Source organism: Cetorhinus maximus, chromosome 27 (genome assembly GCF_964194155.1).
Source record: "Cetorhinus maximus chromosome 27, sCetMax3.hap1.1, whole genome shotgun sequence".
NCBI lineage: Eukaryota > Metazoa > Chordata > Chondrichthyes > Lamniformes > Cetorhinidae > Cetorhinus > Cetorhinus maximus.
This window is the reverse complement of record NC_135905.1, coordinates 30,846,449-30,872,470: the sequence shown is the minus strand read 5'-3', so window position 1 is coordinate 30,872,470 and position 26,022 is coordinate 30,846,449. Positions and strand designations below refer to the sequence as shown.

Genomic DNA, 26,022 nt, shown 5'->3' with positions numbered 1-26,022 from the left:
ATTACTGCAAGTGACTGGGATTGATTTTACACACACAGTTTGTATTATATAACTATCTTGCGCTCACTGCAGTTTACTGGAGAAATCACCCTGCTCTTATCAGGAGACTTTGCTGTAGTTTTGTTCATGAGTTCTGTTTGCTGTAGCTGTAGTGACTCTTTAGACTCTGTACGTAGACTTAATTTGTTTTGCTATAAAATAGACTTGTTTGCTGTGAGTCTTGCTGTAAGTTGATCAGTAAAAAAACTGAGGGAAAATTATTTGTGTTGCTCATGGAATTGCAGAACACTCCCCAAATCCATCTTCCAGGTTGTGAAAACTCCTTGAATTCTGATCCAGTTAAAGATAATTACCTGTTCTTACAATATAGCTTGTTTGTGATTTAATCAATTAACTTGCTTAAGCTAATACTATAAACATCAAAATAAAACACACTGTTATGGTTCTCATTCCAAAGAAGAATGTGTGTGTGAGAGAGAGAGATAAGCATTGGGGGAAAATACACAAATCTCATGTTTTCTTCTTTTGTGGTCCATATACTACTTATCGTTTATGCTTTAGTCTCAGTGTTGAGCCTGCTCTGGTTTTCTTTTAAAAAATGTTTGTTTTCTCTAGGGATCGACTGAGAGCTGCAATACGACCACTGAAGACGAGGAGGGGAAGGGTAGGTGTTTATTTATGCTGACCCAGTACTTTAATAGCAACTGTGTGAGAAGGATCTATGTAACAGTCCAGACCTGCAGACAAACTGGAGCCAATCATCTTTTTTCTGTTCCAGTTTAGTGAAGTCACCCACTATTTGTGATTGAATAATAATGCAGTTTTAAAAAATATATATGTGCTTTTAACTTGCTTACTTGAATCAGTCAGAAGGATGAAGATGGGTGACAGTTTTAAATTAGTATGTGTGTATTGGACCATGTATGAGGGTGGATTGATTGTCCCTTCCATTCCGTCTCAAGCACTGAGGCTCAGATCTCCCAAATAACCCTGGCGATTTTAGTTAAATATCAAAGCATTGGTAATGATTTTGTGACGTACACGTGCACACACAACACTGACCTATTCATCTGTAGCTATTCTCCATCCCCATCTTGCTTGCTATCTTGCCCCTTAATTCTGTTACTAATTGTTATATGCTTGATTTAATACTGCTTGCAATCTTGGGAGTAAGCACCAACAGAAAACAACATTTGGACTTCAAACGGCATGTAGGCAGCAACTTTGTCATTCCAAAAGCAACAGCCAATGTCTCAAATGACAACATCTGTGCATAGCAAAGCTGAATTTGAGGTTCTCTGTACAAATGTTGAAAGGTCCATCACAACACCTACAGAAGACCAGATTGGCTGTGTAAGGTTCTGTGGGAACAGGTTGTACCCCACTTTGTTTTGGAGTTGGTAAGTCAGAAAAGTGTTGTATATGGAGATAAAGTAACCCTGTTACAATCAGATCTTTAAGTCTTGTTTAGCAGCATTGGGTAGCATAGAAGCTTCATGACCTTGGATGAAAAATGCAATTGGTAAATACATTCCAGGTTAAGAATGCTACCTATCTGTAGCCTAGAAAATGACAAACAATGGACTTGTAGAATGGCAAAGCAAATTCAATAGTGAACAGCTCTAAAATGCAGTTCCTAAAGGATTGAAGACACCTCTCTGCCTTTTGAAGTCACTGATCAGGGTCTTTAGTCCCCACAATTTGGCTGAAAAATTTCAAAGTGCCTCCAAAACTGCTTTGCTGCTTGTTTATATATGTAGATCATCCATTGTGTTAGGTCAGCTGCAATCGGATACTAAAAGCTTGCTGGGTATTTACAGTAAAACAATAATGTAGAGGTGCTATTTATTGATATACTTTTGATGATCTTGAAGGTAGCACATCAAGCGAAGTTAAAATATAGGAAGCCTAACCTGTTAACTTCCCTGTAAGTGATTTAAGTACCAAATTCCCACCCGTCACACTCCAATGTCTCTCACGTTCCTTAATACACATACGACTGACTACATGACGGAAGACAGGTCAACTCCCTGCTTTCCCACCAAGACCAGAAGCCACAAATGTTCTGAGGGTGTTCACGGAACAACAGTCACATTGGGAACCCATTTGCAGTTCTGCTTCTGATAGCTCCTTGATGTGGAGGTGACCAGACAAACTCAACAATGCTCCCCCACCCATGTACCATTGACAATATACGTCACAAAGACCACGCTGAATATTGAGAAATGTATGGACGCTTTGAATGCCTGTGTCAAACCTAGAAGTCTTCAGAATGAAAGGCACCAATTCTTTTTATTTCAAAATAAAAATGCTGTTGATTAAATAAAGAAAATGAACAAAGTTAATCTTTTGATGAACAAAACAATCTCATCTTTCAAACTTGGCTACAATGATGAACAATGTTGGAAAAACATATCAGACTAAGAATCCGCCATTCACTGCTAATGCTCACCATTCTCTCAGTTAGGACATACACAAGAAAGTAACACATCAGCACTGTATGTGAAAGGGCTACCTCACAATATATTTAGTCCCCAGCATATGTGATTCACTGTAGAACCCTGTATTAAGCAGGACATGTTGGTGGATTTCAGGTAGAACTGAGAGTAGATTGGAATACAAGTGAGAGGGGAGAGTTTCTTGCATCAGTGCCCTCCCTGATTCTGTGAGACAGCCTTTAAATGGAGCATGAACCTTCCCCTTTAGATCCTTCAATAGCAGAACCCTTATCACAGAGCAAGAATGACTCCATCCTGAGGAGAGGATCTACCCCCTTGGACAAGACCTGGAAGATTTAGGGAAATAAATCAAGAGGAAGTGGATGAAGGAAAATGAATTTTTCATAATTAGCCTGTTCCTGTAATGCTGCTGCAGTCTCCAAATCTGACAACTGTTACTTGTCCAGAGAGACCTAGTCACTATTCCGAATGGAGTGAGTAATAAAGCATGATGAGTGTGTTATGCACTCACCTTAGGGTAATTTAGAAATAGCTTATACGGACTATGACAAAAAAACCAGCATTCTGAAAAATGATGCAAGGAAAGATATTAGACTAAGGTATTATTCTACACCTCACCGTGTTGTACATGTGTAAATGACGTATTAGTAAGGGTTTCTTTTTTAATAAACATTGAATGCTGCTGGTAAAGGCAATTCTTGGTGCAATATCTTGCAGTAAGGGAAATGGAAGAGAGTAAATTTACATGTAATGTTAGCAAAGATGACCCAGTATCAGCCAGGTCTGCATGTGACGTCCTGTTACCCATCCTATGACCTGTGAGATGTCGCATCACATCCCATTTTTGCAATGAGGTCTTATATTACATTTGAGAATTCATGGCACATCCTGTATGTCTTGTGAGATTTTCCATTACATCCTTGTGAGAACTTGCATTACATGACGTGCATCATGTGAGGTTATATGTCAAATTGTGCATGCTCTGCATGATGCTGCATCGCTTTCGATATTGCCAATGAGTTATTTTGTTACTCTCTCTATGTCCTGCAAGGCCCTAGGTGACCTTGAATTCGTCCTGCAGAATGACATATTGCTAGCTATTGCTTTCAAAAACCAGAACTCTGGGGAAGTGGGCCTAATTGGATAACTTTTTCAAAAAGCCAGCAATGAAATGATGGGCAAAATGGCCTCTTCCTATGCTGTAGGATTGGCTAAACTCTATGTGAAAGAAATAATACAAATGTAATTATAAATAATGAGCCAATCTTGGGTTTCATCTGATCAGCAGACAACTTTATTCTTGGGCTTCTTTTTGGTTCGTTCTTGAAATGTGATCATTGCTGGCAAGGCCAGCATTTGATGCCCATCTCTAATTGCCCATGAAGATGCTGGAGAACTGAATTTGGCACCGCTGCAGCCCATGTGATGTATGTAGATACACCCACAGTGTTTTTTCATTTAGCTGGTTGCTAGGCCATTTCAGAGGGCATTTAAGAGATAACCGCATTGCTGTGGGTCTGGAGTCTGCAGGTTTCCTCCCTGAAGAGCATGAGTGAACCAGATGGGTTTTTACAACAATCTGGTCATATTCACTATTAATGAGACCAGCATTTTTATTCCAGATTTATTAATTAATTTAAATTCCCCCAGCGGCCATGGTGGGATTTGAACTCATCTCTCCAGAGCATTAGTCAAGGCCTCTGGGTGACTAGTCCAGTAACATTACCACTGTGCTAGCACACCGCTTTTGAACCCTGCACTTGGATATCTACCTTCTGATGTACCAATGGCTGTCTCATATTCCCTTTCACATCCAGAGGAATATTCAGCAATGTTTGTCCTTTTCATGGAATTTATATAGTTCATTCATTGTCAGCTTGCAAATAGACTTGGAAGTAGTTGAGTTTGCACCCGTCTAATACAGAGTTCTTAGTTATTTAATACAGTTATTAAATAGTTATTTAATACAGTTATTAAATAGTTATTAATTAGTTATTTAATACAGAGTTCTTAGTTATTTGTCTGAAGATGGACTATTCAGCAGGTGGAATTAATTGTTTTTAAACTCTGCGTTATATTGGGTAACAGCAGCCAAAAAGTGACACATCGACAAGCAAACAGTTTGTAGCAATTCCGCAGACTGCAGATGGCGGGACCTTTGCCCCTTTAGTAAATATCCAGGGCCGTTAACACATGAATTTCCTGTCGTAATAAGCTTGGCACAAAGGCACTGAGAAATCAGAGTATGTGAAACTTAGAATGAGGGCAGTCCATTTGGTGAAATGGTGAACTTTAGTGACTGATGACAAGGCAAAGACCATCCCTATCAACCTTTGAAGGCTCCTTTGACAGCACCTTCTTCCACCTAGAAGGACAAGGGCAGCAGATGCATGGGAACACCACCACCTGCAAGTGACTCTCCAAGCCACACATCATCCTGACTTGGAATTATATCACCGTTCCTTTGCTGTGGCTGGGTCAAAATCCTGGAACTCCTTTTCCAATAGCACTGTGGGTGTACCTACACCACATGGACTGCAGCGGTTCAAGTAGACAGCTCACCACCACCACCTCAAGGGCAACTAGGGCTGGGCAGAAGATGGAAGTATGGAAATGGAAGTTAAGCAATGAATTAGTTCTGGTTGGAGCAATTGGAAGAAGTGATAGAAAAATATCACGGAAACTGAAAAGAAGAATCTAGAAGACAGTTGCGAGACCGGCCTTGTTATACAGTGCAGAAATGTGGACAGCATCAAGAAGAGAGGAACAACAACTGGACACTAATGAGATGTGGATGCTGAGATGGATGTGTGGAGTATTGAGAAAGGACAATTGCACATTGAGGGGGTGCAGTCAGTGAAGACTGTGGGACCATGGAAGAAAGTAGCTGAGCAGAGATTGAAATGGTATGATCATCTGTTGTGGAGAGAGAAAGGGAAAATGTGTTGAGACGAGTGATGGAATTGGGATTGCCAGGAAGAAGGAGAAGAGGAAGGCCTAAGACCAGATGGAAAGATCTGGTGGTGAGAGTGTTAAACACAGTGGGATTGGAAGAGGAATGGGGGACTGACAGAGGGAGATGGAGAAGGGTGATCAACCAGCATTGCGGTGACCCCTTGTAAAACAAGAGAAGCCAAAAGAAGACAAGGCACAGACCAGAGTAGGACCAGCCAATCAAAAATCTTGATCTATAGATATGTGCGCGTGTGTATATATGTGTATATTTGTTACTTTAAATCCTGTGAATGCTATCATTTTCTTGTTCTGTACATTTCTATAAATTTAAAACAGATAAACCAGGCATCATGCACAGTGCAGTAAATGTGAAAGGGTGTTATCAGCTGTTGCCATTGCTGAGACTGAAAGGCAAGGGCCTGACCTCCAGCTCATCTTGAATTAGGACTGATTGTTGCTGGCACAGTACTGTTACCCACAAAGTATTTGTACAGCTGAGTGAGAGCTCACCCGGGACTAATGTCGTGCCCCTCAGTGTACATGTAGTTAGCAATCAATTAATGAATTAGCCACTTCTTGCCTAAGTAATGTTTCCTGTGTGTGTATATGTGTATGTGTGTCTGTGTGTGCTTGCATGCATGTGTGTGCATTTGTGCATGTACCTGTGCGTGTGTGTGTTATTTATTCGGTTTATTAGATAATGATAATATGAAAATAACTGCTTCAGTTGATGAATTCAAATGGAACAAATGTAAAACCATCTATTGATTTTCCTCCTCCCCACACCTATTTTTACATGTTCCTTAAAAGAATTGTGGGTTTTTTTTGTACCATTTTATTTCTGTGTCTTCTGTGTCCCTTTTGTAATGGCTGTTTATTCTCCACAATGCTGCTGTGTAATGAATGCCAGCACCTGCGCCCGATGTTGGCAGTAACAGTGTTACGAAGAGTCAGTCCACTGCCTTGCGCTCGGCTGAGTCAGTTCACACTGATCATCCCCCTGAGGTGGCACCCAGTAAGTCAGCAGCAATCGTCCCTGTTTGCTGCCCTCCAGTGTGTTGTGTGGTGCCGAGTGAAACTACTCCCTGGGTGCAGGTTTTGCATGCAAAATTGGGAAATAGGATCAAAATCGAAGGCTTTTGTCAGTTGACCTTTAAGATTTTTCACTTGGACTTTGCAACCCTAATGCAAACTTAAAGCTTTGTAAATGTGTGTGGTCAATGGTAAAACTTACAAAGGTGTGTAGTTTGTTTTAGATAAGAAAGTACATTAACAAACCGGTTAGTTTGGTTGCTTTTATTTTAATAAGCCTCAAAATGTGTGCTCTTTCCCACCTGCAAAGCTAATAGCTACCCAAGATCGCCACTGTTGCTAAGGAGCATGTACTTGCAGGTTTGTGCAGTGCGATTGCCCAGCCAGCTTCTCTTGTGCACTTTCTAGTGACTATTTTACAGAACAGCAATAACAGGAGCCTGAGAGTCATCCTGGCCTGAGCAGTGATGCGATGTGCTCTACGGAGGGAGATGCTGTCAACAGAGGCAAAAATAAAATAACAGACATTCCCTCAACTGCACTGCAGTGGATCACTCCTCTCCCCCTCTCTCGTAACCCTCATTTCGAGTTTGTTGTTACCCAAAAACTGGAGAGTCCATATTTAATGCAATACTGTAGAGATATTACAGTAGAAGGCTTTGCAAGTTCAGCAATTCAACTTTGATGTGACAAATAAATGGTTTGTCACAAAAGGCATTCACAGAGATAGAATAGGAAGTATCACTTTCTCAACACGTGGTCTTGATGGATTTTAGATTACATCAAATTCATAGAATTTACAGCACAATTTGGCCCAAGTGGCTGCCTCAAAATCTCTTTTGCAATGAAAGAAGGCCCAATTTCTTTCACCGTCTCCATGACTTAAATTGCTGATACTAGGGATCGTTTTATAGCTTGACTGCGCTCTTTCAAGAGCAGCAATATCCTGCAAGTGATTAAGTGATCAGAACTGCATATGGTATGTTAGATCAAAATCGACCAATGCCCTTTGCATCAACAAAGCAAACTCATTGATTTACACTCCAGCTCTCTGCTAATGAAGCATAATTTGTCAACTTCATTCTACCCTAGTGTCAGTGCAGTTTGATAGATTTATCCATTAGAAACGCTAAATCTTCTCATGATTAAACACCTACAGCATTGCTGAATTTAATGCACATGTCCTGTTTTGGTCCCATGCTCCTGTAGTGATAATTTCACACACTAGTCTATTCAATCAGAAGATATATTTATCCTTTTTGAAACTGGTAGCACTGGTCTTTATGATGCACTTGATCCCCTATTTCGGTATCATCTGCAAAATGCACATTTTACTGACGATATTGTTGCCAAAATCATGTGTTGATAAATAGCAAGGGTTAGCAGACTATTCCCTGAGTTTTTTAAAATTATTCTTTCTTGGGATATGGGTGTTGCTGCCTAGGCCAGCATTTGTTGCCCAACCCTAATTGCCCTTGAGAAGGTGGTGGTGAGCCATGTGATGCAGATACTCCAGTCACAACCTCCTTCCAGTTTCTAGTTGAACAGCTTTCACCAAAGGCTGCCTTCCAGTTTCCAATCCAACAACATATTTTGCCTCTTATTCAGTTGTTCCCCTTATGGACTCTCTCCAGAAGTACAAGGGGATAATATCACCACATTTCCCTGTCCTTCATGTTAGTAATGTTATAAAAACCTTCCAATGTTTAAGCTACCCATGTCTTTTCTTCCAACCCTGTGCTGTTATCCTTGAAAGACAAGAGCAAATAACTGGAAATACACAGACTAGTCAATAGCCATGAAAGGAAAAGCAAAGTTAATGTTCATCACCTGACCCCTGTAAGATTATATGTATAGAGCACAGAAACAGACCATATGGCCAGCATTTGTTACCTATCCCTAATTGCCCTTGACAAGTTAACAATGTTAGCTCTTCCAGCTGTGTATTTTCAAGCTTTTTTCTGTTTGTGTTTCACATATTTAACATTTGCAGCATCTTGCTGTTCACCTGCCCTGCAACAAATTTCACTTTCCCAAATACCCAAAGTTACTTAGTGAGGTGAGGAAGTAATTATCGTTGTCTCTGGCATCGTGCGCCCACTCCAATCCCTGGGGTGGGGGGGGCGTGGTCGACGCTGTCAGTACTGGAAACCACCCAGACACTGCCTCAGGTCACAGCACTACACAACCGGGCCACTACAACAACAAGTTGCATCTATATGGCACTTTTTAATGTTGTAAAACATCCCAAGATGATTCTTGGGAGCATAATCAGACAAATATTGACACTGAGTCAAAGATGGAGATGTTAGGACTTGGTCAAAAGCGTTTTGTTCATGGGGTGTGGATGTCACTGGCTGGGGCAGCATTTATTGGCCATCCCCTATTCAAAGATTTTAAGGAGACTCTTAAAGAAGAAGGGAGAGAAGGTGGAGGTAGAGAGGAGAGAAGGTCGAGGCGGAGGAGTTTAGGGAGGGATTTCCAGAGCTTGAGGCCCAAGACTGCTGAAGGTGTGGCTGCCAATGTTGGGGTGAAGGAAGGAAGTGGAGAATGCACAAGCGGCCAGAGTTGAATGAACACTGACTCGCTGAAGTGCCTTTAGAAAAAATATAATCGGTTAATCTTTATTCATTAAAGCAATGTATCCTTTAGACACCATGTTGATTGAACACCCTAACTAACTCAAGGAGAAGGTGACACTGGAAGACTAACTGGTTTTTAATTTCTTGGCTGATGCATCTTTGGAACGGGATGTCCACGAATTTCCTGTCCCTAGTTCTCTGCCACATTTTTGCCTCCCACAGAACTTTGGAATATTATTGAGCAGACACGCGTATCCAGACAGCTTTCTATCCTGTTCAATTGCATTGCTCCAAAAATGGTGCTGATAACCACTTGATCGAGACTGCACTGCCTTATCCCAACAGTCTGAGCTGCATTCCATCCAAGGTGGAGACAACAGGACAGGATATTACTGCATATCACTGCAGCCCAATACAAAGTTACAGGGTGGGTTGCAAGTGAAGAAATGCTTTGTATATTTGTCAAAAATTTCTTCCCCCCACCCTGCCCCTGGTAATTTGGAGCAGAACTCATTTTGAGTACATAGATTAGCACCTGTAATAGAATGGCTGAGGGGCATTTGAAACAAGTGCATTGTGTTCACCCAGATATCACATATCCCACAGGTCATTTGAAGGTCAGATGATTTTAACACAATCTATCTATCTCATTAACCTCACTATTATTGTAGGTTTTTTGTAGAAAGATATGACTTTTTGTCATATGTTAATTACAGTACATTATTTAATTACAGTACATTATTTAATGGGAGAGCAATTTGTGCAGTTTTTTGCTAATTAAAAGATTTTGCAATTATATAAAGACATTTTATGTTGTTAGGACATTCATAGCTCTGAGCATTTTGAACTGCTGACAATTTAGACAGATAGGCTATATAGTGCATTTATATAGCGCCTTTCACAACCTCAAGGTGCCTCAATGTATGCACAGCATGATCCCACAAACAGTAAATGAGAAGAATGACTAGTTAATCTACCTTGGTAGTGTTGATGGAGGGTTGAATGTTGGCCAAGTCACTGCAAAATGTCCCTGTCCTCCTCCATATGTAGTGTCTCAGTTTATTTTCTCATCCAACAATGCTGCATCCGGAGGGAGATGGTGGCGAAGTGGTAATGTCACTGGGCTAGTAATCCAGAGCCCCAGGCTAATGCTCTGGGTAAACGGTTTCAAATCCCATCATGGCAGCTGGTGGGATTTAAATTCAATTAATAATCTGGAACATAAAGTTCTCAGTGATGGTGACCATGAAGCTATCACTAATGTCCTTTAGGGGAGGAAATCTGCCATCCTTACCTGGTCTGGCCTATGTGTGGCTCCAGACGCACAGCAATGTGGTTGACTCTTAACTGGCCTAGCAAGCCACTCAATGGATGGGCAACAAATGCTGGCCTTGGCAGTGACACCCACATCCCATGAAAAAAATGTTTTAAAACTCCCTCGGTGTTGCACTGATATCTCAGCATGAGGGTTTGAACTTACAACCTCGAAATTAGAAGCTCAACTGAACCAAAGCCACATTTGAAGAATAAAATGCTTTCGGTTTAGGAGAGTGAAACAGAGTAAAAATTGGCATCGGGTGAGCTGCTTTAGCATGAAATATTTTTCTTTTAAAAGCAGGAGGCCAAAGTCTCCCAGGGCAAAGCTTGGAGATGGTGTATGAAAATCGGAAACCTTTTGTGCCTTTTGAATAAACAGGTCATACAGAGCTAATAATCTGCTGGTTATGCTTTTCCCAACTGCTGATGTACTACTAGCTGTTAGCTCTGGTTGCCTATTTTAACTGGAACCCTAACAAAGGCCTTTCAACAACAGGTGCAGCTTTCAATTCGTCATATTAGAGAAACTTAGGTCAGAAATAACTTGTTATTCCAAAGGGTAAGGAGCTGCATTCGAGTGAAGTGGAGGCAACCACTTGTGATCACTTGGCAAATCATCTCTGGACGCAGTTCGGAGAAGCTTCACTGAGCTGATTCCTAGGATGAAGGGGTTGTCTTACGAGGAAAGATTGAGCAGGTTGGACCTATACTCATTGGAGTTTAGAAGAATGAGAGGTGATCTTATTGAAACATGTAAGAATCTGACTGGGCTTGACAGGGTCGGTGCTGAGGGGATGTTTCCCATCGTGGGGGAATCTAGAATTAGGGGACACAGTTTCAAAATAAGGCGTCTACAATTTAAGATAAAGACAAGGAAGAATGTGTTCTCTCTTAGAGTTAATAATCTTTGGAATCCTCTAACCCAGAGAGCAGTGGAGGCTGGGTCATTGAATATATTCAAGGCTGAGTTATACAGATTTTTGATCTGTGAAGGAGTCGAGCGTTATGGGGACAGACAGGAAAGTGGAGGTAAAGCCACGATCTTATTGAACGGCAGAGCAAGCTCTAGGGGCTGAATGGTCTTCTCCTGCTCCTATTATGTTCCTATTTTGATAAAATACGTTCAAGTTGAGAATCTACTGATGACCATCCACAAAATACCAGAAACATCCCTAGTTTGTGCTTCAGTTCAAGATTTACCAGGATGAAAAATTGCCATTTCCTCAGTTTACTATATTCCTATAATTTCAATCTGCTCTGTGTTAACCAGCTGTTTTTTTTCTCATTACACCTGGGGTATTCACAGACTATCTCTTTTCTATTACGCACATCACTGCACTTTCATCTTTGTTAACTACTGTGTAGCATTACAGCTGGATTAACAAAAGAAACATGTCTTAATACACTATCCAACCTTAAGCAGCTGCTGTAGAGTTTTACACAGGGGATAACAGAGAAGTTATCAGCCTCTCTACCCCTCTGACGTTCGTTAAGACATTCCTTCATTCCTACTTCTTTTGGTCACCTGCCCTCATATCTACCTTTGTGTGTCTTGGTGTAAAGATTTGTTTGATTACGTCCCTGGGACGAGCCATGTGACATTCTATGATGTTAAAGGCATTATATAAATGCAAGCTGCTGTTACCTTGCGTGACAAGTATGTGCAGGATCGGAATAGGGTCCATGGGACTGCTTGTTGGCAGCACGGCATTTGAAGGGGAGAAATTTGCAGGGGCCCTACAAGGAAAGAGCAGTGGGAATGGGGACTAATTGGATATCCCTTTCAAAGAGCTAGCACGGGTATGATGGACCAAGTGGCCCTATTTCTGTGCTCTAAGATTCTATGGAAATCTTCTCTGCAGGGGAGCAAAGATAAACCCATCGCATGAGAATGGTCTGCCTATCGCAGAAAATATCCACTCAGTTTTGCCAGTGAGTCCAGACATTCCCCTGCCTATTTCTCTCATGCTGCATGAATTGAAGCATTTATTCAACAGGCTAAGGATCAGTGCATATAATAATAAATATCAAGAAAAGTTGTAACAAGGGAAACTATGAGTCATACTTTATGTAAGAAGCTATTTGTAACCTTATTGTTAACGCAACCCTTGAGGGAATTTCCTCCTCATATTATCCAACTCTCACTATCCAACAACAAGGTTTACAGTTATTGGACATTGATTAAATATTATAGCTGATTTCTGCTGTTATCTCTTGATTGAAATTCTCACCTTTGGCACACGCAGAACCCTCACATTAAATAGTCCTGCTCAATCCTTCACTGCAATCCAGTATCTCTTTCAACCCTCTTCCAGTTTATATAGTTATCGGAAAACTGGAGTGGGTCCAAATTGCAGCATGTTCCAGTTTCCAACTGGCAGTGTGAACAGCGACAGCTCGTGGAGCAGATTGTCCCCGTGCTGCAAGCGCTGTTGCTCTGCAGAAAGCCCTTCAGGTTGGTCTAGAAGAAAACTGAGATCATTTCTACCAATACTCAGGGCAGAAAACGGTCATCAGCTCATAGAGAGTTAGTCAGTGACACTGCCAGCAGCTAATCAAGGTAAAGGAACAATAACAAAAGGTTTGTGTTTGCTAGCAGGAGAGTTCTCCTTAGTAGCAACTGTTGTGAGATGATGTGTGTAGCTCGGTAGGTCTCCTGAAGAGGCTCTGAGCCTTGTATGTTTTAACAGTAAGTGTTTATTAACTGCTTTTAACTAGATACATATTTACAGTATAAGGCCAAAGCTAGCAGCCATCTCCATGCTTGCCTCTACACACGTCCCTGTCCAGTACAAGATTGCCCTCTAGACTCAGCCCATGTGTTCCTTTACATCACACTGTAGGTGGTACTGTACCCAATCCCACGTTAACCCTTTCTATGCCAAGCCCTTATATCACACCAACCACCCACAAACATCACACTTGCCAGGCAAGGCTCAGTCAGTAGCACTCTAGCCCTGTGTTGGAAAGGCTGTGAGTTCCAGAGCTCAGAGGAACTTGACAGCCAATGTTTAATTGCAGCTTTTGGTCACTTGTCTGGAAATTGCCTTGTGGCTAAGTTTCAAATTTTGTTTGATAAGACTCTGATGACGTCACTTAAGCACAAAAGTCAGGTTGACACACTCAGTCCATTACTGAGGGAATGCTGCTCTGTCAAATGCCAACTTTCAACTGAGACATTAAATTGTCTTCCCTCTCCCTTGAGTGGACATAAAAGATCCCATAGCACTATTCAGTGAAGAGCAGGGAAGTTTCCCCTGGTGTCCTGGCCAATATTTATCATTCAGCCAACACCCTCAAACAGATAATCTGGTCATTATTACAACACTGTTTGTGAGAGCTTGCTGTGTGCAACTTGGTCTTTCCTACATCACAACAGTGACTACACAGTATCACAGAACCGTTACAGTGCGGAAGGAGGCCATTTGGCCCACGAGTCTGCTCTGGCCCCCTGACAGAGCATTCCACCTAGCCCCACTCTCCTGCCTTATCCCGTAACCTTGCACACTCTCTCTTTTCAGGTAGCAATCCAATTCCCTTTTGAATACCTCAATCGAACCTGCCACCACCACCCTTTCAGGAAGGTTGTTCCAGACTCCAACCATCCTCTGAGTGAAAACATTTTTCTTCACATCACATTTATTCCTTTTGCCAATTATTTTGAATATATGCCCTCTAATTCTTGATGTTCTCTTGAGTGGAAACAGTTTCTCACTATTTACCCTGCCCATACTCTCTGGATCTTGAATACCTTGACCAAGTCTCCTCTCAGCCTTCTTTTCTACAAGGAAAACAGTCCCAACCTCTCCAATCTGTCCTCATGGCTATAGTTCTTTATCACTGGAATCATCCTTATGAATCTCCTCTGTACTCTCTCCAATGTCTTCACATCCTTCCTCTAGTATGGCGCCCTCATCTGGAGTACTGGATGCAATACTCCAGATGAGGCCTAACTAGTGTCTTATACAAGTTCAGCATGACCTCCTTACTCTTGTACTCAATGCCCCTATTGATAAAGCCTAAGATACCATATGCTTTATTAACTGCTCCCTCAACATGCCCTGCCATCTTCAATGACCTATGTACATATACACCAAGATCCCTGTGTTCCTGCACCTCCTTTAGAGGCTGTTCCTTTATTTTATACTGTCTCACCATATTCTTCCAGCCAAAATGAATCACCTCACACTTCTCTGCATTGAACTTCATCTGCCACTTGTCTGCCCAATCCGCCAATATATCTATGTCCTTTTGAAGTTCAAGTCTATCCTCATCACAGTTGACAACGTTTCCAATCTTCATATCATCTGCAAATTTTTAAATCATGCCATGCACACCACAGTCTAGGTCATTGTAAACCAGGAGGAGCAAGGGCCCCAACACTGACCCCTGGGGAACACCAGTACCAACCTTCCTCCAATCTGAAATACAACCATTTATCACTACTCTCTGTTTCCTGTCACTCAGTCAATTTCTTATCCAAGTGCCTATTTTCCCTTTTAAAAACAAAAGTACTCCATCAGCTGTGAAACACTTTGGAATGTCCTGACGCCAGGAAGGCCCAAATCTTTAATTGGTTTCTTATTTGAGTTTTTACTTCCCTCCAAGTGTTGATGATGCTGTTGAAGAACAAATTTGGAGGAGTCACCGAGGCTAGCAATTGTCTTGAGACTTATAAAGATCAATTGAGATGAAGTCAGTTATCCTAGCTACTTTGTTATTTAAATTCAGAACCTCTTATCATTAGGCTCATTGACCCTTTCAGTTCCCCTGTCACTGACACCACTTAACTCAGGCAAATCTGATTGGTTATGGTGACCAAAGATTAACTCGTGTTCGGAACTGACATTTTCACTCTGCTGTAGGAGTCCCTTCCTGAGGTTGGATATTAAATCTTATATCCCATCATGTGGTTCATTGGTAGAGTTTGCCTGATTGCGCTCCTGTGTAGCACCCTGGGTCATTTTATTACATTAAAGATTTATAAATACAAGTTGTTGTGGTATCCAATAAGCCTTCCTTCCCAGAAACATCCAACACTCATTAAACACTGACTGCTGAAGCACTAAATGTTTGATTGGTAACTTGCAACATCACGATGCAGGTATTGTTACGACCAGTCCCCAGGTGAGGTCCCCCAATGTGTTAACTTTCTCAACAGGACCCCAATTTTGTTATGTTCCCAGGTGAGGAGGAATGAACTGGCTTTATTTCTTTATTCAACCATCTCGGTTGCTCGCAACAAGGTTAATTTAAAAGGGATCTCTTTTCCCAGTCCAAATGTATTTATTTTGTTGAAAGAACCAATTTAACCAGGCTCTCTTGAGACAAAGAAAGAGTAAGCTTATTAGTTACTAAAACCCAAGAAAAATAATAAAAACGCAACACACATACGGACAGATCAGAAATGAGAAATTGAGTCCAATTTTTTAAAAATATGAATTACTTTGTCCATGATTTGTCATGGCTTGTCCATGAGATATAAATGACGTTGCAAGCATTAAGTAGGGTAATGCCGGTAGTGCTGACTTTGGCAGTTTCGCAGTTGGTTCGGAGACACTTGGTTCTGAAAGGCTGTCCTATTTCCTTTAGATTGTGGCTTCTGCTGAGCTTTGCCTCCAGCAACAGAGAGATCCTTTTGCCTGCAAACTGCAGGGGGTTGACCCTTGTTCTTCTACTTGCTGTCACACACAGCACACCAGTACACACTGCTTTTCAACTGATTTTTCCTTGTGTATACTCATGAGGGGAAATGGTCATCTTGCATTCAGCTCAGAACTAATTCTGAAATATAAATCAACAGGAGATGGATTTTTGGGTGACTGCCGAGACATACAAATCAGTCATTTGTCTCTGCAACCACAGGAGATTAAAGTTCAGTCTTTTGCATCTTTCCTATCTCTCCTTTTAAGTGTCTCTGCTTGGAGAAGGTCATGACACCTTTTCAGGTGCAACATTCCATGTTCTCTTGGGACAGGTGTGTCAGTATAATCCACAAAGGAATTTTCCAGAACGTAGTCACTTTACATTATTAGCCATCTTTTGCTCAGTGTCCTTGCTTGTATTTTTTTAAAAACACACAAGTCTTCCTTAAAAAGTTCAATATGTCTGTAAGTAATCTGTGGCTGTAACCGGCTTCTCATGACAGCGTCGACTGATCAGATTCAAATCAACAAGTTGCAAAATTGGCCACTGTGCAGTGGTAGAATACACAATTGAGCGTGTAGTTGCCCACATCAATCTGAGCACAGCCAAGCCAAGTTTGGGCAGAGGAGTGCGTGAGCACTAGACGGAAGGGAAAATGAAGTCAGGAGAGAGGGCACCCCAAGCCCCTCTCTTTTTCCCCCACCCTCCTCTCCATTTGAATCAATTCTTAACTACTGTAGACCCGTGTTTATTTTACCTGTCCGTTCACTTTAGGGTTTCCAGTCCGTTGTTGGACACATTTCCCAAAGTATTATCACTTGCTTTCTGGAAAGGAAACGTGTGAAGGGTTACAGGGAGAAGGCGGAAGAATGTTCCGTGAATTGCTCGTTCGGAGAGCTGGTGCAGGCACGATGGGCCGAATGGCCTCCTTCTACACTGTGATTCTGTGATCGCTTCCCTCCAATAGCCCCACCCCCAGGTTCCCCCCATTGGTCTCCCGACATGCCAATCCTAGCAGAGCACCCTTCCCTGGCAATTGGAGAGTGAATAAACTCTCCTTCATCCAATTGAGACCTCAAAAATTATTCGATCAAGTGGCCTCTATTTTGTTTTCCCCACCTAAATAAAATTGGCTGCTTTTTTTTCCTTTTTGTTTTACTTTTGTTTTTGCCTCCCGGTTTTGATCATTGCCATGGAGATTCTTGGACAATCTTGGTTGGTCGGCAACTGTAAAGCCCGTGGCTCAGGAGTGGGGCTGCCAGAGGGGATGCTTGGATCAGAGCGAGCAACTCACACACTCCGATCCTGACCAAAGGCTCAGTAATGCACAGGACATGTGTTCTCATCTGTCTTTGCTGAAATGTTCTGGTGCTACAGTCCCAGCCAATTAACAATTCAGGGGAAAAATTAACAGTGTTATAGAGGAGGCTCCCTCAGCACAAATCCTTTCAGCTTGTTTGAAGTTATTTATGGTATTTCAGTGTTATGTTTTATTTGCTTAAGTGTCATGCTTGTTTGCTGTTGCGTTTGCTGTTTGTGTGTCTATGTGTGTGTTTGTGTGTGTGTGTCTCTGTGTGTGTGTGTGTGTGTGTGTGTGTGTGTATATATTTTTATACATATACATATTTTACGTTTGTGTCTCTTTTTTTCCCCACCCACCCCACATGTATTCAGCCACTGAAAGTGTGGAGCTCATATGTGCAGTGAATCACACAGATAATTCAGAGCTGTTTCCACCCACCTCTCCTCCCACGCAGTGTAAGTGAAGTCGAAGGTTTTTCTAAGCAGTGGCTCAGTCTCATTGCCTATATTCACTAGAGATTAGGTAGAGTGAAAAATACTAAATCTTTGTTTTCTCTGTACTTAATGCTTACATTAAAAAAAAATTAACAAGCACAGCATGTAGTGTATTTCCATATTGATTTACTGCACATTTTTAAAAATAATTTCACTGTGCTGAAGAAAATGCTGATTGTCAACTTTTTATTTGCATTTGTTTATTATTCCTTAAATTCTCTTTTGCTTTTGAAGCTGCTCTTAGCTATCGGTTTAATATAAGCATCGCTTTACAATTAATCACAATTGTTCCAGTGCTATGTGAGGATGACTTGAAGCATTTTTAAAAATTATTTGATGTAGTCATGTTGTTTAGTAGTTTTAGCTTATGCCATGAGTGCGAAGTTATCCATTTTGGTAGGAAAAATAAAAAAGCAGAATATTTTTTGAATGTTGAGAGACTGGGAAATGTTTAGATTCAGAGGGACTTTGGTGTCCTTGTACACGAATCACAGAAAGTTAGCATGCACCAAAGCAAGCTATTAGGAAGGCAAATGGCATTTTAGCTTTTGGTTATAAAGGGATTTGAGTATAAGGGTAAAGAAACCTCAATAGGATTATATCGGGCATTGATGAAACCGCATGCAAACTATCTTGGCCTTCTTACCTAAAGAGTGACATACTTGCCCTAGAGGGAGTGCAATGGTTCACTAGACTGATTCCTGGGATGAGGGCATTGTGGAGGCTGGGTCACTGAATATATTCAAGGCTGAGTTCAACAGATTTTTGATTTACAAGGGGCTACGGCAGGCAGGAAAGTGGAGTTAAGGTCACAATCAGATTGGCCATGATCTTACTGAATAGTAGGCTTGAGGGGCTGAATGGCCTGTTCCTGCTCTTATGTTCTTATGGCCACTGGGTCAATAAGAAATTGGCCATTTGGGACCGAGATAAGGTAGAATTTCTTTATTCAAAGGGTTGTGGATCTTTGGAATTCAGAGCTGTGGATGTTCAGATAGTGAGCATATTTAAGATGAAGGTGATAGGTTTTTGAGTACTAAGGGAATTAAGGGATATGGGGATAATACGGGAAGGTGGAATTGAGGTAGAAAATCAGCCAAGTTGTTATTGAATGAAGCAGCAGACTCAATGGGCCAAATAGCCTACTGCTGCTCCTATTTCTTATGTTCTTGTGTGCATGTCACCAAGTTGAGAATCATGGAAACAATGACGGGGGCCAATTTCAACCCAACCTGCCTGTTGAAAAACTGAAGGGATCGGGTGTGATAATAATTTTACGCCCCGTCCAATATAGCTTCCTGTTGAAGTCAACAGTGAGTAATATTGAGCGGGGTGAAAATCTCCGTCCAGTGGATCTCTCACCAGGTCCGCAAGATTAAAATGATCCACCATTGCCTTTGATGTTGAATCACGAGTGCCCAAGCATTTAACTCTCAGGAACTAAACTCTTTCCTTTGATTTTCAATGGAGGGGTAGGCAAACAGTTTGAAAATCCTCCATTAAAATAATTGAAGAATTTCCCAACAAGCGCCTCTGACGATGTGAAGATTTACCAATCTGTCACCGCAGGATCCCTTGGGAACCGGATTTGCAAATGGCCCTTTGTTTTATTCCGTTGGTTCTCTTTAAATGTCTTTGAGGATGCTGAATATTTTAAACTCTGAAATTAATCCGTTTTCTTTTTCAGAGCTGGTGTGATTTTCTTAAAGCTAGCCAGCTTACCCCTCATGTTTTTGTGTGGATTTTGATTATGTGCCTGTTGTGTTGTGTACACATGCTCACACTGATTTTATAAAACATTTTGTTGTTTTCTCTCCTCCCATCCCCAGATCGTCCTGCTGCCCTGTCACCATTTTTAAATTCATTTCTTTTAATTTGCTCCTGGGATGTGGGTGTCACTGACCAGGCCAGCATTTGTCACTCATCCCTAATTGCCCTTGGGAAGGCTTCTTGAGCCGCTGCAGTCCATGTAGTGTATGTACACCCACAGTGCTGTTAGGGAGGGAGTTCCAGGATTTTGACCCAGTGACTGTGATGCAAAAGCAGTTCTAGTTCAAAGTCAAGATGGTGCATGACTTGGAGGGGAACTTGGAGGAGGTCGTGTCCCCGTGTGTTAGTTGAGTTGGTAGAGGTTGCGGGTTTGGAAGGTGCTGTTGAGGCAAGTTGCTGCACGCATCTTTTAAATGATCCACACTGAAGCCACAGTGTGCCAGTGGTGATAAGAGTAGGATAAACTGATGTTGATATCTCCCCTGCTTTTGATGCAGCCTTTGAGTGGTTCTGGCTTGTTCCTGTAATGCCCGCTGCCTGCCTTGCATTTAATCTGCACACAGCTCATTCACAGAGCCATGTGCTTAAAGTATCAACGAGACTGAAACAACATTTCAAAGCTTTCGTGAAAAAAACCTGGGAATCACACAACACGATTCACTAGCAAATCCCAAGCAATAAAAGGGGACGGTGCAAGGCCTGTTACTCAGCAGCTTACCTCAGTATTTCAGGAAAATATCCCTTAGCTACATGTTAATCTACTTTTCTTTCTCCTTCACTTGCTGTTCCACCTGCTGTTTATTCCCAGCATTTCCTATTTTTTTGTCTCAAATTTCCAGGATTTGTTTTTAAATATACAAGAACATAGTGAGCCACCCTTATCCAGAGGCCCCATTTATTCTCCAAAGTAGTTATTTATCTAATGCCAATCTGCCGTCATTGGGCCATGTTTTAAAGCTGACTTATAAAAACAGGATTTTATTTCTTCCAAAATGCTATTTTTCCACATTAGCAAATGGTCACATCCATGGGGTGGCCTCATTATTTGGAATCGTGATTGTAAAGGGAGTAAGCAGATCAAATCAACTGAAGGGAAAAGCAGTGATAAACCTTTGTTGGCCTAGATTGTATCCAGATGGGGTTTGAAGGTGGATTTAACCATTAGTCACTGTTAGTCGGGTGGTTATGTAATGTCGACTTCATACAGTTCATTTGTTACTTTAATGAAAGCCATAGCCACCCCATTTTTTTTATTATTCATTCTTGGACCGTTGCTGGCCTGACCAGCATTTATTGCCCGTCCCCAATTGCCCTTGAGAAGGTGGTGGTGAGCTGCCACCTTGAACCACTGCAGTCCATGTGGTGTAGGTACACCCACAGTGCTGTCAGGGAGGGAAGTCCAGGATTTTGACCCAGTGACAATGAATGAGTTTAAGATAAATGGGTTGGCGGGTGCATTAAAATACCAGTGACACCCCAACTCAATTTTGGGTCAGTGAGCTCTTTATTTAATTCTTTCATGGGATGTGGGCATTGCTATATAGGACGTCATTTATTACCCATCCCTGATTGCCCTTGAGAAGCGCTTGAACTGCAATTCTGTAGTTATAATGCAATTCAAGCTGCTGTCAAAGCCTACTTAAAGTCAGTTAAGTTCAGTATTGCTACACAGGGATGAGGTGCGACAGTGCGTAGTGTCCCTACCTCTGAGCCAGAAGCTTCAGGTTCGAGTCCAGGATAGGGTTGCCAACCCTCCCGTAATGGCCAGAAGTCTACTGGATTCGCCATTAATCTCCCAGTGACTTTAAAAGGCAAAGGGTTCACTTCTGCCCTTCCTTGCACCTGTCACTGGGAAAAGAGCAAACAAATTGATGACACAAAAATAAATCCACGTTGATAAGATTGTTTCGTTTCCCTACTTTATTTTGGAAAAGAGACAAAGTTGGTGACCCTAAGTAGCACAGTTCCTAACCGAGACTGGTACTGGCGAAGGATAATTTGCTTTATGGCAGGAACGTTTGGCTGTATTGTGGCCCAAGGGGCCCAAATTGGCACAGGCACCTTTCTTCAACCGCCCGCCTGTTCCTGGGGAAGGAGCTCGGAGCAACGTGTGAACACAAGCTGCATCCGGGAGGAAGAGAGGGAGCATCGTGCTCTACAAAGCCGGACGCGCGCATCAAGTGAAAGTCAACTTCAGCAGTGAAAGCACTTTGTGCATCTGCCAGTTCAAGCAGAGAGCAAACGGTCATAATTGTGCCTTGTGGTAACGGGAGGTGAATCGCCAGGAGTTCACTTGAATGTAAGAAGCACTGTTTTTTTTATTTGCTGTGCTCTGGACTTCCCCCTGAGTCGCAGACATACTGAGTGTACAGTAGCTCTGTCCCATGTTTGCACTCCTTCACACACCCCTGTGGCCACTAAGTAAATGCTGGGTGAGCCAGGTTTTCTGCTAAACATTCTTGTGCAGGCAGCTGTTGCACTGAGACAAACTGGATAAGATCTGGAAAGTAAGTACCTGCAAGATTAGCTTCTTCTTTTGTTGGCAAGTGCTGCAACTTTTGAAATCTCTGTTTGAGGGAAGGTTTGCTGTTGAAGTTTCAGCTGTGTTAGCAATTCACCTTAAGCCAGCGATAGAAGGTGGTTTAGAAAATGCTCCCTTTGAGAAACAGAGCTGTTGTTACACACAATGGCTGACGAGTTTGCTTGGGTGCCAGTCGCCTGAGTAGTATTTACAGCCTTAATCGATACTACAGAATGCAACATCATGTTCAACTGTGCTGGATTATTTTTGCACAGCAGAGACACATTAACAAATTCTGATAAGAAGTCAGAGTTAGTTTTATTGGAATCTTGCCTCAAGAATAACGTGCTCCAGTCTGTTAAGTTTGCCTGATAATTGATAAAACAATAACATTTTTGTTTTGCACGGCAAGTACTCAGATATCTCGAATCTCAGTTCTGAAATCTGATATTTTACCGAGCTACATCTTCATTTTTCCCTTCCTTTCTATGTTTTCGCAACTTCTAGCACGCAAGCAGGACATCATCAAGATCACTGAACAGCTCATTGAAGCAATCAACAATGGAGATTTTGATGCTTACACGTAAGTTCAGGCTGGTTCAGGGCAGTAGAATGGTCACTGGGTCCACCGCTAGCTTCCTGAGCAAAGAGACACACCAGCTGTGTGATGGATGGGGGTTTTGATTCATAATGTTGCACCTTTGGGTTTGCACCCCAGTATTGGCAGGTACTTGAACCTTTGAGGGTCAGTGGGGTGGAAGAAAAATTCAGGGACAGATAACTTCAGCTCAAGGAAGCCTTCTGGGACAGAGTAAATGGAGTAAAGGAATTTTATACCCCTTTTGTGGCATAAGCTGTCACCTCAGCTTCATGCTGAGGCTTAAAGAAGGTGTTGACTGACCCTCACAATACAGGTAAATCGAGGGTAATTCAGCCTCATGGTGACCAGTTATTGAGAAGCCCTAACGAAATTCTGAGGGGCCAGTGTCATAGAGTAAGAGGAGTGAACTCATATCAAGTTCTTCCCTGGGGTTATATCTTCCTTGTCTTCACAATTCACTGAGCAAGATTCAGTTCAGCTTCATTGTGGCCAGTCTAGCACGATGGATTGTCCTCCTGTGACAAGCTAGGTGAAGGTGAGAGATATTCAGGTGAAATTGTTGGTGAATTATTCAGTGGAACAAGACTAATAACAGCTGGCAAACAAAATTGTGGGAGAAAAACAGAAGAGGGAACCTGTAGATAGTTGAGAGAGATGAGTAGGAATTCCAACATTATTCTTCCAGGAAATGTTTGTTATCCGTTCATTGATTACAACACAGGGACAGAGTAAATGGAGTAAAGGAATTTCTAAAATGTGTGCAGGATTCCTTCTGTAAACAGTAGGTTTGACCTACAAGGGGAAGAAGGTGTTGCTAGAATTGGTTATGGGTAACAAAATAGATCGGGTAGATGAATTAAATGCAAGTGAGCCACTTTTGCAACAGTGACCATAATATGGTGAGGTGCGAGTTCCAAACAGAGAGGTAAAAAGTTAGTGGAAAGCAAGGGCACCAGATTGGATTTGGACAAATTTTGGAAAGGTGATGATCGTGATTTTCCGGAACCGCTGTAGCGGGATCCACCACGAGGGATGCAGCGGGCGAGCGAAAAATCCACTGACTTTCGGTAGCACCAGAAGATCCTGGCAGCAGGTGGGGCTGGAAAATCCCGGCCGGTGAGTTAACTCACCAAGGAGAGGCAGAAGCAGAAATTAGACACCGGTTTGGGCAATGGTATGGAATTCGGGGAAAGATAATACACTGGATTAAAAACTGATGAGAAGAGAGGAAACATAAAGATGAATTTCTCTGAGTGAATGGGGTTATGTAGCAATGACTGACAGCGTTCTGTTCTGGGACTCCATCCGTTCACTGTGCACATCAATGATTTGGATTTAAGGAGTGCAGTACAAATGAGTAAAGAATACTAAAATAGGAGACGTAGTAAATAATTCTGAGCAGCAAAACAAGCCTTTCTCCTTCTCACGAACAAAGGAACCTTTAAAAATGCAGCTTAAGCCTTTTTAAATGCGCAATGCTTCAGTCTATCTAAAATAGAAAATTGTAATGCAGAGAATTTACAGTATGAAGCTGCCTGCTAATACAGCACAAAGTTTAAATATGTCTACAAATTTACTAAGCATGGGGATAATCTTTTAATCATGTTTTTTTAAATAGGGAATTTTTCCTGCTTTTTGCCCAAAACACAATGTAATTCGCCATCTTGGATAAAAGGTGTTCAAAATAAAAGCTGAGCACAAAAGAAACTCTCCTGTTGAGTCCTGAGTTTATCAGCTTCTCCCACACATTGTATCTTGCTCTGGGTTAAATGCAATTGCAAAACCTACTGCTGTAATCACCCATCAATCCTACAGAAACCGCATTAATCAAAAGCTGTACTACTTGAGTTAACCTTCAATTTAATGGAGGCTATTGCAGAATGCACAAGTTTCAGACCCCAAATATAATCTAGAGAAAGATCAATTATACAAACACATGGAAACTCCATGCATCCAGTTGCCTAATTTAAAGTGGGCCTCAGTAGCTGAGTGAGTCATGTTAAAAGCATTAGCTGCCCAGCCAATTATCAACCTGATAGTCAAAATGAATTGGGAACAAAGGCTGTTGTTTTGTAGAAATTAATCTATTGCTGAGAGTGTGTGGTTGAAGAGGTGGATTGCAAACAATTCCTTGTATATGAAAAACTCATCAGAAGCAACATGGTTTTCAATTTAGTGCCAGTTAGTAGGGTTCATCTTGTACTTGTAAGGCACTGAATTGGGAATAATACTAATTAACGTGTGGGAGGATGGGGGAGAAAAAGTCATAGAATGTATTGTGTGAGTGTCCCCAGTAGCTCAGCCACTGTTCTAGAGTTTGCTGTTCTGAGCCTACACACTATAAATATTGGCTCAGTTCCAACAATTAAAAGAAAATAATTTTCATTTAAAGTCAAGCCAACACTCATTACTGCCTTGCCAACTCAGACTGGGTGTCTTAGAATCAAGACTGAAGGCAGATGTCCACATTTCTGGAACTATACATAACATTTCACTTCAAAACCAGGCTTCTTTATTTGCAACACCAATTTCTTCATTGCCCCTTCAGAGCAGCTGAAATATTAGTATCATAGAAGAGCCCCTTCGGCCCATCGTGTCCGTGCCGGCCATCAAGCACCTATCTTCTCTAATCCCATTTCCCAGCACTTGGCCCATAGCCCTGTATGCTATGGCATTTCAAATGTTCATCTAAATACTTCTTAAATGTTGTGAGGGTTCCTACCTCTGCCACCCCCTCAGGCAGTGAGTTCCAGATACCCCCCACCCTTTGGGTGAAAAATCTCTTCCTCAAATCCCTTCTAAACCTTCTGCCCCTTACCTTAAATCTAGGTTTTCTCCTATCTACCCTGCCTATGCCCCTCATAACTTTGTACACCTCGATCAGGTCTCCCCTCGGGCTTCTCTGCTCTAAGGAAAACAACCCCACCCTATCCAGTCTCTCTTCATAGCTGAAATGCTCCAGCCCAGGCAACATCCTGGTGAATCTCCTCTGCATCCTCTCTAGTGTAATCACATCCTTCCTATAGTGTGGCGATCAGAACTGCACATAGTGCTGCAGATGTGGCCTAACTAACACTTCATACAGCTCCATCATAACCTCCCTGCTCTTTCAATGCTTCAACTAATAAAAAAGGCAAGTATCCCATATGCGTTCTTACCCACCATATCCACCTATCCTGCTGCCTTCAAGAAACAATGGACATGCACATTATGGTCCCCATGATCCTCTGTACTTCCTAGGGTCCTACCATTCATCGTGAACCCCCTTGCCTTGTTAATCCTCCCAAAATGCATCACCTCACACTTTTCAGGATTAAACTCCATTTGGCACTGTTCTGCCCA

The 26,022-nt window shown here is 41.9% G+C and overlaps 1 protein-coding gene across 6 annotated transcripts in view; it reads left to right on the top strand.

Moving 5' to 3' along the window:
- Window positions 1-26,022, top strand: part of camk2g2 (calcium/calmodulin-dependent protein kinase (CaM kinase) II gamma 2) — a 358,108-nt gene that overhangs the window by 318,785 nt on the left and 13,301 nt on the right. For 3 of the 6 annotated variants that reach the window (XM_078531014.1, XM_078531015.1, XM_078531013.1), the window contains 3 exons: window positions 616-664; window positions 17,666-17,749; window positions 22,587-22,662. In XM_078531014.1, coding sequence (XP_078387140.1) covers window positions 616-664; window positions 17,666-17,749; window positions 22,587-22,662 — 209 coding nt within the window. The remainder of the gene's footprint in view (window positions 1-615; window positions 665-17,665; window positions 17,750-22,586; window positions 22,663-26,022) is intronic. The other 3 variants (XM_078531018.1, XM_078531017.1, XM_078531016.1) reach the window with 1 other exon arrangement.